Here is a 16,744-nt window from a genome sequence, read left to right as displayed (position 1 = left end):
TATAAAAAAAATGCGTGCAATAAAAATATATGATAGATTTGAATAATGCATTGTACCTTTTTATATTTACAATACAATAGATATCATGCTAAATGATTCTATGTAGTTATAAATTATGATAATTTTACAATAAATCAACCTTTTGATCTCGGTTAGGAGAGTAGATGTATTAGATTTGGTTTTGTTAAGAAATATAGAGTTAGACCTAAAAAGAGTTAGAAAAAAAAAAAATTGGAAAAACCTTTTTTAATTAGATTTATGTGAGAATTTGCTCTTAATAGTTTATATAGGAGGAAAAAGTTTTATGCCGGGTCGGGTCCGGGTTCAAATATTCGACCCGTTACAGATTTAGATAATGCCATCACTTGCCCTGCAGTCATGAACTCAGTGGTTGGCATCAAGCCCACAGTAGGCCTCACGAGTAGATCTGGGATGGTGCCCATCTAGCCCAGGCTACAAACCATAGGGCCAATGGCTCGTACGATGGCAGATGCTGTGACACTCTTGGATTTGATCGTGGGATTCGATCCCCTAGATGCTAATGCGACCAAAGATGCATCAAGGTTTATTCCATTCGATGGATTTCAAAAATCATTGAAAGAAGATGGACTCAGGGGGAAAAGAGTGGGGATTCTACGCCACTCATTCTCAAATAATTACCCCAAGGGAACCATGGAGGCCAACACATTTGAAGCTCATTTTCAAACTATGAGGTGATTAATTTCTCTCCTAGCAAATTATCTTGATTTAAATATCATTTTCTTAATACATTAAAAAAATAATAATTGAATAAAAGACAATGCATACTCAAAATTAAAAATATATAACTGATATTTATAAAATTAGAAAAAAATGGTTATAACAAGTGGTCTAATAATTCTTATGTTTATTTTAAATTTTTTATTTTTAAACAAAAGAATAATTTTCAAATAGTGAGTAATGCTTGATCATTTATTTAAGCCATTCAATAAAGGAAATTACAAATATATCCTCTATTTCAATTGATCAAGCAATGAATATCTATTATGTGAACTATAATATTGATAACATAGAAGATGCAAAAATGGAAACTGAAAGCTATATTATATTAATTAATTTCTGAAAGTTAAAAATAAGTAATTATTATTGATTATATATTATGATCAATGTATTTGCATGGTGTTTGTATATCAACGATATTGAATTTGAATAATTCAGAAGAATAGGGATTTGAATTTTTTGAAAAAAAATTAAATAAAAAAGGTGCTTTTTAAAAAATATTTGAATATTAAGTAAATATATTTGAAAAGCAAATGAATTCAAATTCAAAATTAAAATTTATCTCATTTATCACAGATTAAAAGGTGCAATCTTAGTTGATAACATTAAATTAAAAAATGTGAAGATCACGCAAAATATAAATGCAAGTGGTGAAGCGACTGCACTTTTAGCCGAGTTCAAACTTTCACTGAACGACTACCTCAAAGATCTCATGTGCTCCCCTGTACGATCTCTAGCAGATGTCATATCCTTCAACAATCAGCACCCGATCGAGGTAATAATAATCTAATCATCGTGCATATATATTTATAAAGAAGCATAAATAATTGGCCTTATACATTATCAATTAACATAGGAGAGGATGAAAGAATATGGACAAATAATCTTCCTAGCATCACAACAAACAAATGGAATAGGTGAGGGCAGAGAAGAATGCAATGAATATAATGGCTAAACTCTCAAAGGAGAGAATGGAGGATCTAATTCTGGAGAAAAGCTTGGATGCTATGATGTTCCCTGATTCTAGTATGTCACGTACCATGGCGATAGGTGGCTTTACCATTATTAGCGTGCCAGCTGGATACAATAACTCAGGTGCACCTTTTGGTATTTCCTTTGTGGGTTTGCGTGGTTCAGATGCTATATTAATTGAGATAGCTTATGCCTTTGAACAAGCCACCAAAGTCAGAAAGCCACCTCCAATACTCGTTTGATAAAAATTCAACGTTAGGTCAAAGACATTCCGTCGGATTTTACGTGTTACCGGCGGATATGGTCCGCCGGTAATAGCGTGTTTTCCTGTAGTGTTAACCTTGACATTGGAATCTTACCATTATGTTTTTTTAATAAAAAGGAGATTTCACACCTCTATGAAATAAAATTTATTTGAGGCTTTGTTTGGATTCTATTCATCACCATCATGACTTCCTCAGCCAAGTTATATATATGGAAAAAATATTTCTTTTCTATGAAAAGGAACATAAAAAAAAAAATATTCCTAAGATAATTATTCTTCATATGAATTTTATTTTCTTTTATGTTAATTAATAAAATTTTCAATTACATATTTCTTGTATATGTTTGAATGAGTCATAAAGTTCAGTTGTAATTTATGTAAGAGACGTGTGCAATTAAAATATATGATAAATTTGAATAATGCATTGTAACTTTTCATATTTACAATCATAACATATAGCATGCTAAATGATTCTATATAGTTATAAATTATGATAATTTTACAATAAATAAAGTTAGGTCAACTTAATATATGTAAAAAAAAGAGAATAATTACAAACAAGAAAATTAGTTAAATGGTACCCCTTGAAAAGCATTCTTGGATCTTATAGTTCAATATTGACACTCAATTAACAGAAGTGAGCGTGCACAATTGGACTCATAAGAGCATTTGTTCTTTCATCCTAAGAAGATAAATAATATTAAATGCATTGATAATCAATCGCCATATATTTTCATTGTTGATCTCATTTTTCTATGATGCCAAATTTCCCCATCATCCTTCATCCTAAGTGCTTAGGTCTTCCTAGCCTACTTAGGAGGCAAACGAAGAACCTAGTTGGAGGCCAAACATAGCAAGGATATACATGCAACATCAATCTATCTCATTAGGCTCTTGAATGTAAAAGAATAATATAAAATGCATATAATAAAAAGAAAACATGATTTCAATCAATCCCACTCCACAGAAATCCTGACCCTTTCATTTATAAATAATATTATAAAAAATTAAAAACACTGTGACTTAAATTTGAATTTAACTATTTATTTTTCCCCTTTTTTCATTTTGTTATAAATACATATAAATTTTAATTAAACCATATATTTATGAATCATATTATAAATTAAATAAAATGAAACCAATTAACCAGTGGTTAGCACGGTTAATGACATGATATTTTTTCTTTTTTTAATTTTTTATAAATAATAGTTTCAATTTTTAATTTGCCTCTTAAGGTAACGTCAAGCATCACTTTTAAATTTAATATTTTTAATTTGTCTCTATGAAAATAAAATTTAAATAATATATTTTCAAAAAATTGTCCTTTTCCTTTCAAAGGTTTTGATTAGGTTTATTCGATAAACCAATTAAATCATGAAGAATTTTTTATAACAATTACTCACTCAATCCTTCTAATATTTGAGCTCCATCCATATATACCTCCACTAGGATCTTAAAATATTATAGGGAAAAAACAAAAGGAGTGATGGAAGTCAAATAAAATTTCAATACCAGCCGGAAGAAATTTCAGATATCAAGCCGCTGGAAACTATTGCCAAAGAGACAAATTTCTATCCAATTAATAAATCCATTATGTATATTAGTTCCCCTTTCGCTCTTTCTCTTGGGAAGAAATTTATTTCAAAATATTATCTATCATAGACTAACTCCCTTCTTCATATAATATCTAGTAAATATTATAAAAAGTGAATAAAAGTTCAGACATGAAGCCAAAGAGAACCATACGCAATGATAAGTAGCATTTTTGCCAACTAATAAACTCATTATTTACTTATGTTTCTCATCTTGAGGCAGTTCAACCTTTTCAAGCAATCCAGTGTGGGCATCTTTAATATAAAGTCATTTTCTCGTTTGTCGCTCCAGCGAGTATTCACCCGAACGACAAATGGAAACACTTTTTTGAATTTTATCTCAACTATGAACAATCGCAGTATTCAAAACATCATTTACCCATTTTGATAGAAAATAAATTTAAAAACAAAGATGAGAAAAAAACAAAAACATAATTTTTTTTGTTAGAAATGAAGTTTGTTTTTTTTTTTTTTTTTTTTTTTTTGTTGGAGATGAATTAGTGTTTGATATGACTGTTATTTTATTTTGGGAGTAAAAATAGTTTTTTTTTTTTTTTTGGAGATGTCCTAACTCTTTTGTTGGCTCTTGTTGCTTTGACTATGTTCAAGTATATCTACCATTTCTCCTGTTTCTTTTCCTTGTATGCTTTTTGTTTTTGTCATGCAGATTGGATGGTAGTCTCCTGCTTTCAACTTTGTTCGTTGTTGCCAGTTTGTTTTTGGCTTTTTTTGCTTTTGCTTTTTATTCTAATAGTAACTAGCAAGAGATCATAGACTCCTTAGCCTTTTGTTTCTTTTTGGATGTAAGTTTGTGAGAATTTAATGAGTTTTCGATCTATTTAACCCACCACTGCTTGTCCAAGTGGTGAAGAGCCGGTTGGCAAAGCCAGGTCCTTGGTTCAAATCCCTTGGTAAGCAATGAAAGCCTTAAGTGTTGGCCCGTGTAAATTGGTGTGGGTTGCATGCTAGGTCGACCAGGGTTTTCATTGGCCTAAGGACAGTGCTTCCTCGTCACCAAAAAATAAAGTTTTCGATCTATTTTATGGACTTTTTATATTTTATTCCAAATTAACGCGTAATCCCTATGTAAATTTTTACGAAGAAAAGCCCTAATGCTGCATCCTTGAGGTTTTCCAGTCATGTCTCCCTTCTTCTGCTTCTTACCTTTGTTGTCTATGCTCAATCCACCAGATTGGACAATAGGTGTGCTACTCTCATGCTTTGCTAGTCATGTGTTGTATATTATTTTAATTTATAATTATCGTGTGTAAATTGATGTGGGTTGCATGCTAGGTCGACCAGGATTTTCATTGGCCTATGCATTTGGGTAAGCTACCAAAGTCAGAAAGCCACCTACACTGGTAGTTTGATAAAAATACATTTTGAGTGGAAGGTGACCTTAAATTTCATGGCACCAAATTATTAGAGTTGTTCTTTGAATTCTATTCAATACCATGACTACCTAGCCCTTGTTGTATTTACTAATTCTCCCTTTCTATAATCTGGTGCATTAAAAGAAATATTCTTACAATAATTATTCCTCATATGAATTTGATTCTCTTTTATTTTAATAGATTTTTAAGTTATGTGTTTCTTTTATGTCACGCTAATTTTCCTCAATATGAGGCATGAAGTTCACTTGTAATTTAAAGAAGAGGGTGCAATAAAAATATATAAGAGATCTAAAATATGCATTATATATTTTAACATGTTACATGATTTTATTTAAATATAAGTTGTAATAATCATATTATAATCAAGTTAGGTCTACTAAATATATGTCTGATATTATCGGTAGATCGTCTATTATTACTGGTAGATTTTTTCGGCGATTTTATGGCAAATATTTTTCCTCTAGTAAAAGCCGCGTAGGAAACGATAATCGGTGGCTAATTTCCGGCGAGAATTTTTTTCGGCGGCTTTTCAGCGGAATAATGCCATCGGAGAATAATAAATTTAATTAAAAAAACTAGGCTACCCGTTGTCCTCCATACTGCCCGCCCATCCTACCCGCATGCTGGGATTCGAAGTGAGTATAATTTCAAAGACCATACCAATTTGCTAGATTGGAAAAGGTTTTTAAATGTCACACATTTTTTTATTTAAAACATAAGAATCAAAATCTAACCGCAAAGCAGCCGGAAAGCCTCCGAAAAATCTGTAGAAAAATTAGTCAGACATGTTCCACCGAAAATATGTTGGAAAGCCACGGAAAATAGTCCGCTGGAAAAACGATTTTCATATAGTAAATATAGGGAGCATCACATTCAAAGTTTAATGTTTATGGTGGAATGGAAACAACATTCATCCTCAATACAATATACAATTACACTTTATTTCAGAATGCTTGAGGAGATGGAGTCCTAACAAGGATACATGATGTGGGAACATCCACAAGCTAGTAAATAGAACTTTGTTACCCATCGAGTTGGCATTGCACATATATGTAAGATGGTTTATGATAATGATGCTTATGAGTTTGGCCATAAAGACATTATCATAAATAAGAACTTGGAGAAAGTTATTTTTGACAATATTGCCTACCATTAACTGAGTATTATAATAAGAATAGATTGTATAGTTTTGGTTTAAAAATCAGACTAAAATTTCCATGATATTAAACTCCTAATCATCAGTGAAAATCTTTAGCTACCAATTGAGCATTGTACATATCAATAAAGCCATTTAATTTATATTTTATCTAAAAGTTTGACTTGCACCTTTCCGAAAGGGTGAATCAGTTCCCATCACTTTCGATTTCCAGAGAAAAAAATACATTTTGAGGGATTTCTGACGGAAAATTTTCTGCCGATAAAAGCCCCGTAGCCGCAAGCTTCTTGTATTTATGGAGTGTGTGCATATATTTCGTTCGTTTTTTGTTCTTCAATTTACATTTACATTGTTATAGAGTCACTTTTGATATTTAATTATATCATCAAAAGTAAATATTATAAGGTCCTTCAAAAAAATCCAAAGCTCACTATTGCTCCAAGAGTTACTAAAGTTAAGAAAAAACTAAAAGCCTAATTAATGAGCATAGGATCACAAACTAAATTAAAAAATAATTCACTAATGGAGTAACTTACATAACACAACTCTCCTTGGCCTATTGGTTGAAAGCTTAGGCTTCCAACTAAGAGGTCCAAGGTTCGAGTCCATGTGTATGCGTTGAGTGTGTGAGATTGCCTTAAATGGCCTAAATGTCCCAAAAAAAAGAGTAACTTACATAGACATTAAATAGTTATCGTGTGTGATAAATAATTTATTAAAACCTTCTGGAATAAGAAAGGTTGAGATCTCTTTATGAAAATCATTGCTCTCCTTGTAATAGGATAGAGATAAAAATCTTAGATATACTATTGTGTGCGTGATTATTGAAAGAATAAAATAATAAAAACATAATAAAATAAATTCAATTTGAAATCAAAATATAGAAAGTAATTAATTTAGAAAGTTTTTTCAATAAATTCATTTTATTAAGGGGAATTAAAATCATTAACATTTGAGTTGGTAAATCTTTGTGTTTATAGAATCCAAAGAACACCCAAATACTTTTAATTTTAACCTTTTATTAAAAAAAAAGACAAATTGCCAATGATGCTAGAATTTCTATCAAACTAGCGTAGGATGTGGCTTTCTGACTTGGGTAGCTTGCTCAAAGGCATAGGCTATCTCAATCAAAGTTGCATCAGAACCCCTTAATCCAGCAAAGGAAATCCCAAAAGGCGCACCAGAGCCATTATATCCCGCTGGTACGCTAACGATGGGAAAGCCACCGATCCCGAAAGCATGCAGGCCATAAAAATGGGGGAACATTACAGCATCTAAATTTTTTTCTTTCATCAGATCCGTCACCCCTTCCTTTGCGAGTTTGTCCATTCTTTTCATAGCTTTCTTGGCTGCCACATCTATTCCATTAGTTTTTTGAGATGCTAAGAAAATTTTTTGCCCATATTCATCCATTCCTTCCTGCATGAATTAATAATGAAAAAACTTAATTAATAAGAATTGCACTATCATTTAATTATCAGTTGTAAATTACCTCAATTGGGTGATGATTGTTGAAGGCTATGACATCTGCGAGAGATCGTACGGGGGAGTACACGAGGTCTTTGAGGTAGGCATTGAGTGAAAGCTTGAACTCGGCCAATAATGCAATCGCTTCACCATTTGCAGTCGAATTTAGCATGATTTCTATGTTCTTCATTTTAAGATTGTCAACCAAAATAGCACCTTTTAATCTGTCACATGACATGAAACATTCTCTTTAATTTGTAAATTTAAAAGTTTTGAATTTTCAAATATTACATAGCTTTTACCAGATAACCATATTTTTGAAGTTAATCACCTCATGGTGCGAAAATGTGTTGCAAATGTATTAGCTTCCAATGACCCTTTGGAGTATTCATCAAAGAAGGAGCGAAAAATCCCCACCCTCTTACCCTTCAGCCCATCTTTCTTCAAGGACTTTTGGAATCCACCATTTGGAATAAACCTCTCTGCAGCCTTCGTTGCTTTAGCATCCAGTGGATCGAATCCCGTGATGACATCCAAGAGTTTCACTGCATCTTCCATTGTTCGTGCCATTGGCCCTATGGTTTGTAATCTTGGCGAGATGGGTACCATCCCAGAACGGCTGGTTATGCCCACTGTGGGCTTGATGCCCACCACTGAGTTCATCACTGCAGGGCAGGTGATGGCGCCATCCAAATCTGTTCCAAGTGAAACAGTAACTAGATTTGCGGCCACAGCTATAGCTGACCCGCTACTGGTTCCACATGGAGTATTTGTCGTAGGATAGGGATTTCTACCTTGTCCCCCTCGCGGACTCCACCCTTGGGGAGCCATTATTGATCGAAAATTGTCCCACTCGCTCATGCTTGCCTTACCTAGAATGATGGCGCCGGCATTGCGAAGGCGATGAATGACTCCTGCATCACACGAGACGATGGAGCCAAGAAGGGCGAAGGAGCCTGAGGTGGTATTGAGCTTATCGCGGGTGTTTATATTATCCTTGACAAGGACAGGTATGCCATGCAGGGGGCTGAGATGGCTATCGACACTACGCTGAAGGTCTGCTTTGGCTGCATCGTCGAGTGCATTAGGGTTGACCTCCATGACGGCGTTGAGGTAGGGGTTGAGAGCATTGATCTTTTCCAAGTAATGCTGGACAAGCTTGAAGGAAGTGAGCTTGCCGTCATTGAAGGCCGCCTGGATGTCGGAGATGGTAGCTTCTTCAAAGTGTAATGGACGCTCAATAGGTGACCTTGATGGAGGTAATTTAATGCTCAGTTTACTTAAAATTATATTGACGTATTTGAACTTCTTGCAAGCACAAGAATTTTTTCCTTATATATGTAGATTAAACATGAAAGTTAAAAAGAATTTATGAAGATTGCAAAACAAGTTGGCAACAAATACTTTCTTTTAAAAAAAATAAAATAAAATAAAATCTAACTGCAGGTTTTGGTGAGGCCCTTCCGGCTGATTTTTTTTTTCTGGTTGCTCCTACTCTTCTTGATGCATTTAATGTTCATAGGTTCATAGATTTTGGTGCTTTAGTTTCTATTTTGGATTTCCTTTCTGAGGGTTAACTTTTTGGTTTCCTGTCTTTTTCTTTTGGTGATCGAAATAGGTAAGATCATAGGTTCATAGGTTTTGTTTCAAGAACTATATTTTTAGAGAGCTTTTGATCTCTTAAGTACTACCCACCGCGACTTAGCTCATGTGGGGGGAGCTCGGCCAGGCAAAGCCTAGGTCTCGGGCTCGAATCCCATGGACGGACGTGACAACCTTAAGTGTTTGCTGAGGTAAATTGGTGTGGGTTTCCTGCTAGGTTGACCGGAGTAATTTACTCGCCACTAAGCAGAGGGGTTCATCATCACAAAAAAAAAGCTCTTACCTAATCAATGCGTAGGCCTCTCTTTGAGTTTAAACCCAAAATAAAAAATTAAAAATTCATCTAAAATGTAAAATTCTTGTGCACTTATTATTGATTTAGTAATTAAGGATAGATGTTCAAAAACACAAATAGTTTAAAAGAGAATAGTAAACCTGGTGCCCCTAACGCCATGCCAAGAGCTTGGAGCCGAAGGAAGACTTGCAAAGATGAGAAGTAGGAGAAGGGAGATTTGGGTGGTTGAAGCCATGGATTGATTTCTTCAACGTTGAGAATGCAAGTAAATGTTGGCTCCCTTCGTTGCTAAAATAATCAAAAATGTCTCTCGGGATTGCTTTGACAGAAAAAATGTATTAAACAATGGCTTTGTTGATTAGCCAGAAATTTGTCTCCATATAGTTAGCGTTAGCTTCATCTTTGAACTTTCTTCCAATTGGCGTTCATCTTATATTTCTTATTCATTGTGAGTTGGATCTAATGTATCTTAGTTTTTTTTTTTTAATTAATTATCCCAAAACTCTAAGATGGTACAGATTGATCGATTGTCTGGTTATTTTTTTTGGTGGTTGGTCGGTTTTTTTGTTTTTCTTTGCTGATCTGTCTCCTAGAGTTATTGGATGGCTGCTGTCAGCATGTTTCTAAGGTCTAGTTTGTCTTTAAGCTTGTTTCCTTTCTTCTAGCTTTGTGTTTTCTTTCCTTAAAGCATCTCCAACCGAGCTCAATTCCACCGTATGCCGTATGTCTTTTGTTTCATTCGAACTCTAGATCTCATGCCAAATTCTAGTTGGCAAACAGTGAAACGTTGGTATTGGGCTCGGAATTTTGGTATCGGGCTGTTCACCTACGCCAAAAAAATTCACTGCGGGATTTGTCGAAGAAGCACGCGAAAGAGGAGAAAAACATGCCAAAGATGGTTACCTTCATAGGAAGCGCGCCAAGGAAGAAGAAAATTGGAGATGAATGACTGCTTTTTGAAATTTTATTGCATTTAAGAGTGAAAAATGAATTTTTCGGTTGGAGATGCCCCTATGTTTCATTAGGTTCTATTTCGCTCTTCTTATGTGTTGGGCTCGATCTTCTGATTTCTTCTCTGTTCTACTGCTGCTTCTTGTGGCTCCCCTGGCTTGTTGCTCTCTCGCAGTGTTTGCCTGGGTGTCAAGTTTGGCTTCTCTCCTATGTTGTATCCTTTTGCCTATGCTCATTCCTATTGATTTTATTTTGCTGCCTTTGTCCTGTTTTTGTGTTTGTTTTTTGAATATAGGTCGCTATATCGCTTATCTCAATTAGTTTGTGAGAAGCCCCTTCGGTTGCAAATGTGGTTTTAGAGAGAAAATTATGTCAAAATAGAGGCTGCAAATTGCTACCAATACATACAACCAATGTATTATTCTACACCTGCAATTATACAAAAATCTACTAGGAAATACTAAAAATTACAAAATAATTTCAAATATTTATGAAACAAAATATCATGATCAAGCAAAAAATAGTAGATCAATGCCACGAGTTTATCAAAATTAATGTAATGCTAGTCAAATTAGAAGGTGACTCCTTTTCATTATATTTATATAAATAGCATCTTCTAATAGTTCTCTCCCAGTCATCCTTCACAATGATGGTCTCAGGTAGAAAAAATTATTATGTGCGGCCGTCAAATACCGTCCGGAAACCAATCAGAACGTGTCACGTCACCTCTTCTCTATGTACCGTGGCTCGGTACAGCTGACGTGGCTACACTTGATTCGCTGCGGGACATAGAGCTGTGTCCGGCCTCCACACAGAATAATTTCTCATTCGTTGCCTGGTAGAAGCATACTTAAATTGCGAAATTTCTCATTCGTTGCCTGATAAAATTATAAATTGAAAGAAATTGACACTTTTTTAAGGAAACTCATACTCTATCAGAGTTGGTAGAGGCTGCAAATTGATTCCAGCGAGGTGCTGAAAGGCATGGCTCTACGACATTCATTTTCCCTAGAAACCCAACACCGCAGTGCTGAATTTTGACGCAGAGACTCAGTTTAACGCCGCTGCGCTTATTATGGTTTTGCCGCGGCGCTTAAACATAGAAAAAATTGGCGCTGCAACATTGGATATTGGCGCCTCGATGTTATTGAACTTGGAATTGCGGTGTAATATACTCGAGCGCCGCAACGCCACTTCAAATTTATAATTTCTATGGTTTCTGATCACTTCTTATACAATACAACTAAAATAATATATTTTTACTAAAACTCAAATACAATAAATAGTATATAATTTATACTTAATAAATCTCATATCTTAAAGTCTTGCTTGTCCTTATGCAACAATAACATTCACCCCTTCATCACTTAATAACCAAAGTAAAAATTGATAAAAATTATTAACATATAGGATAATAAAATTTAGTCAAGAAGTAATTTGTCATGAACAAAATTATAATTCTAATTTGAAAAAAATCATGATAATTATCCTTTTTAGTCACCCTTGCTATTGCTTATTTTGAATCTATTAATCATATTTATAAATATAAAGTATAATGAATAATGTAGCCTAAGGACTAATTGCTTATAGTAAAGTAGGAAATTCATTAGTGTAATATCACATGTACTAGTTTACTTATTTTATCCCTTTTTATTTAATTAATATGTGCATTTGAATTTAAGCTATACTTGATACTGATTTTTTAAAGTAATACTATTTTTATTTTTTTTGTAATGTGATTTTTTCTTATTTTTCTTTCTTTTACTAATTTTGAAGTGCATACTTAATGATTTTGAATATTAATTTTTGATTTCATTCTCTTGCCATCCTATTGAATTAATATAAGGATTTAATAAGATCACTAATTCCATTTTCAAGTTTTACTATGATTCTCCTAATTTAAGCTACTCACATCTAATCCTTAAATTTATTTATTCATTTTCAATTCAGATGTTAAAAATTAAAATAATAATTTTTAAATTCAAAATTAAGTCAATTGCTTAGATAACATAGATTATTAATTAATTGTTATGTTTTTAAATTATGAATTATTATGCAATGTTCATTCAAACTATATTCCAGAATTTTAATATTATTCTAATTTTATATAATTTGTAATTATAATTTTTATTTTGGCTAAATATGTAATTAAAGTGTAATATCTGTAAAGGATATTATACAATAATTTAAGCATAATAAAATTAGTCAAATGTAAGCAACAAAATATATTAAAAACTAATAGTAACCTATCATAACTAAATATGAAAATTACAAACTAAAGATGCATCAAACTTAAGAAAATAATTAAGTACCAGAAAAAAAAAAAAACTTCATACACAAGTGGGTTGCCATCTATCAGTGCTATGTTTATACGCTTAAGCCATACTATATAACAATACAACATTAAAATAAAAAAAATAAAAAAAAAACAAAGAAACACCAACATAATTAGGTTGTCTCCCAATACAATGCTAAATTTATAGTTTTCACCAAGATTTACTTAGATTTTTTTTTTTTTTTGGCTAGGATGCAACACAACCTCTCCCAAGTATGATTTCCACTATGATCTTTCTCTTTTTATTTAGGGTTAAGTTCAGCATTACTAGATAGTGAACTAAGAGATCTACTGCTAAAAGAAATTGCAAGATGTCTTAATTGAGTTTTCAAAATTTTTATTGAAGGAGTTTGAAAATAGAAAGACATCTTTAGAAGAGGTAATGATTTAATTAGGAACTCACAATAGATTGTTGAGGATTATTCTAGTTTCCTCTTTGATAAGGTTATCCCAAATTCTACTAATTATTACCGCTAACATTATTGAACAAACCTAAATTAGAGTGGTTCCTCCAACCTGAATTGTAATTATTCGAATAGGGATAATTTTCTCTTCCAATTAAATTCATATTTTCAATCTCTAAAACACTAGTATCATCAATAGAATTCAAATTAAGCTCTTTCAATTATATAGATGATCCCGATCCTAAGTTACATCTAATAATATCCAATTACTTTAAAATAACAGCTACCCAAATAGTAAGAATTAATAAAGATCTGATTCATAAACTTAAGCTACAACTCTTAGGATTCACCTTATAAGTAGGACACTAAAAATTATTTATAGTCATTTTCTCTATTATTTCATATTCTTTCTCAAATGACTTAGACATTAAAGATTCTCTAGTTGCAATATCTATGATTGACATAAGAGATCCTACTAATCCATCATAAAAAGTTTGAATAACCAAACAATCAAGCAACATGTGGTGAGGACATTTCCTAAGTATTTCCTTAAATATCTCTTATCTTAAATTGATTCTCTTTTAAATTGGACAAAAGAAGTTATATCATTTCTATGTTTGATAGTTTCTTAAGGTGAAAAATACTTAGCTAGTAATTTGTGTGCCAACTAATAATCATTCGAAGTGGTTATAGAGCCTAGGGGAAAATAATTTAACCACAACTTTGTCTTGCCCCTTAGAGAAAATGAGAACAATCTAAGTCTAATTGCGGCATCACTGATATCATTATACTTAAATATTGCATAGATTTCTAAAAAAAAACTAGTTAAATGTAAGATAAGATCTTCAACTTGAGTTCCTCTAAACTGAAAATTTTGAATCATTTGAATGATAGCTAATTTCATTTAAAAATTATTAGTACGAATAATATGTTTATTAATACTCTAATGAATTTCTTTTACTACAAGATTAGCATACTCTTTAAGAGGTCTAGGATGGTCTTTGTTCTTGTACTTGGTCAGACATTTTTTTTAATATTTTTTTAATTTCTTTTTTAATTTTTTGTAAGGATCATTTCTATTTCTGGATCAAACAACAAGGGTTCCTTATTAGATCTACCTATCATACAACAAAATTAAAACAACTAAAAATCATAAACTAAACTATAAAACTAAATAATTTTTTTATTCTTTCAAAATTTTAATTAAATGGAATAAATATGCAGGATATAAAAAGGTCTAAATATACACTTATTTTAATAATATAATCAAAATTGTAATATGCATATTACTTCCTCAGTAAGGATACCAATAACTTGATGGGGCTTAAGGAGGCTACCAGATGCTAACAGTGTGAGCTAATATGAGACTTACTGAGTTTGAAATATGATTAGGTTTTCTTTGATATGAATTAATGTAAATCCACTAAAATATATATGTATATGTGTCAAACCAAGTAACAAAATGATATAGTAGAGTGTCAAATCTATGAGGAAGTGTTATGCTTAGTTGCAACTTAACAAGTATTGCTACTTCAAATGCATGATTTATTTTATCAGATATACCAACATTTTCTACAGCTGGCACGCCGCTGGTAATTAACCGGCGGTCGCCGGGTGTTTTACTGCCGGAATTTACCTACTATTTTAGCCGCCGAAAAACCGTCGGAAAGGTTAGCCGCTGAAAAATGACCGTCGGACTTCCTTTCCTATGGTGTTTATTCCGGCGGTTTGAAAAAAGTCGAAAACTGCTGGAAAATTTACAAACCGCCAGAAAACTTATTTCAACCACAAAATTTGGCGATTTTTCTGTAGTGAGATAAAAATGATATTTTTGAGTTTTTATCACTGAAAGAAAATCTTGCAAAAAAATTTAATACTTGTAAAAATAAAATATTTTGGACTAATGAATGTTTAAAAATATAACTTTCCTAATGAGACTCTTAAATATAGATGTGGATCATAGCATATGTATCCCTAAATCTCTGTCGAACTTGTAGGGGTGAGAAAAAAGGTTTTTGGTCTTTCTACAATTTTTCTATCTTCATAGAACCTAGAATATTCAAATATTATATGTCTAGGCATACCAATATTTTATTTTAATACTCCTAATTACTCCAGCATTCCTTCATCGAGACTATACATAATAATAGATTTTAATTATTCATCGCTATTTTATGCATTAAATGAAAAATGTGCGATATTCAAAATATCATTACTTTTATTAACGCACAAGAGTCTACATTAGTACATGCTATGCTTATTATATTATTAGCCCAAAACTATAGAATTAGCCGGACATAGAGGAAATAACAAGTAAACAGCTCATTGTCATTTTATTGAATAGAAAAATAGATACAAAAGAAGTAATAAGAAAATTATCTCTAAAAAGGATCAAATGATCAAGCAAACTCATTTGTTATGTTTTTTTGCCTAAATTGCTTTATAGTATTATTATAATAAGCTATCTAAATAAAATCTTGTAGAATGTTTAATACTATATTACCTAATTTATGAAAACTAAGGGTGGGCAACTACCCACCATAAAATCTTCTATAATATAGCTTGTACACTAAGCCAAATAATTTTATTTTAGCACAAGCTTTATGTCAGAAATAAATCAATAAAAATATTTATTCTACTTCTTTTATTTTATAAACAATTTATTTCAAATTATAGATTTTCATTACCTTAATTGGAATATCATGCATTCCAACCTAGGTTAGGACCAATCACAAATTATGTTAATTTTTATTATATAAATGTATCAAATCAGTGGTGGAGGAGGTTTTCTAACTTTGGTAGCTTTTTCAAAGGCATAAGCTATCTCAATCAATGTTGCATCTGAACCCTGCAACCCAGCAAAGGATATACCGAAAGGAGCACCAGAGTTATTATATCCAGCTGGTACGTTAATAATGGGAAAGCCACCGATCGCCATAGAATGTGACAAACTAAAGCCGGGGAACACCACAGCATCTAAGCTTTCCTCTTGTATAAGATCCTCCATTCCCTCCTTTGAGAGTTGAGCCATTCTCTTAATAGCAATCTTCTCAGTCTCGCCTATGCCATTTGTTTGTTGTGATGCAAGGAAGATTATTTGCCCATATTCTTTCATCCTCTCCTGTGTAAATTGATAATGAACAAGGCCAATTATTTAGTCTTCCTTACATGTAACTATAGATGCACGATGATTATATTATAATTACCTCGATCGAATGCTGATTGTTCAATTCTATGACATCTGCTAGAGATCGTATGGGAGACGACACGAGATCTTTGAGGTAGGCGTTCAATGAAAGTTTGAACTCAGCCAAAAGTGCAGTTGCTTCACCACTTGCCGTTACATTTTGCGTGATCTCCACATTCTTCAATTCAATGTTGTCAACTAAGGTTGCACCTTTTAATCTATGATAAAGAAAATAAATTTTAATTTTCAATTTGAATTCATTTGCTTTTCAAATATATTTACTTAATATTTAAATATTTTTTTCATAGCACCTTTTTTATTTAATTTAAAAAAAAAAATAAAACACCATGCAAATACATTGATCA

General features: G+C 32.3%; 1 protein-coding gene and 1 pseudogene across 1 annotated transcript; one reads left to right on the top strand and one right to left on the bottom strand.

The window, feature by feature from the left end:
- Positions 1-85: 85 nt before the first annotated feature.
- On the top strand, positions 86-1,973 carry LOC114580892 (annotated as a pseudogene).
- Positions 1,974-7,200: 5,227 nt separating this feature from the next.
- On the bottom strand, positions 7,201-9,737 carry LOC110098905 (probable amidase At4g34880). Its single transcript, XM_020825854.1, has 4 exons — positions 9,643-9,737; positions 7,937-8,854; positions 7,631-7,829; positions 7,201-7,557 (listed from the first exon to the last, which is right to left on the bottom strand). The coding sequence occupies exons 1-4, from the start codon at positions 9,735-9,737 to the stop codon at positions 7,201-7,203; spliced, it is 1,569 nt and encodes a 522-aa protein (XP_020681513.1).
- Positions 9,738-16,744: the final 7,007 nt, after the last annotated feature.

Source organism: Dendrobium catenatum, unplaced genomic scaffold (assembly GCF_001605985.2).
Source record: "Dendrobium catenatum unplaced genomic scaffold, ASM160598v2 fragScaff_scaffold_1381, whole genome shotgun sequence".
Classification (NCBI taxonomy): domain Eukaryota; kingdom Viridiplantae; phylum Streptophyta; class Magnoliopsida; order Asparagales; family Orchidaceae; genus Dendrobium; species Dendrobium catenatum.
The sequence above is the reverse complement of the archived record's forward strand: the minus strand, read 5'-3'. Positions and strand labels throughout refer to the sequence as shown.

Excerpts from the sequence above, each read along its gene's own strand:
- LOC110098905 (XM_020825854.1), bottom strand. The coding sequence starts at position 9,737 with ATGGCTTCAACCACCCAAATCTCCCTTCTCCTACTTCTCATCTTTGCA. Across the intron at positions 8,855-9,642 it reads CATGGCGTTAGGGGCACCAG|GTCACCTATTGAGCGTCCAT; the intron begins GTTTACTATTCT and ends ACCTCCATCAAG. Across the intron at positions 7,830-7,936 it reads ACACATTTTCGCACCATGAG|ATTAAAAGGTGCTATTTTGG; the intron begins GTGATTAACTTC and ends GTCATGTGACAG.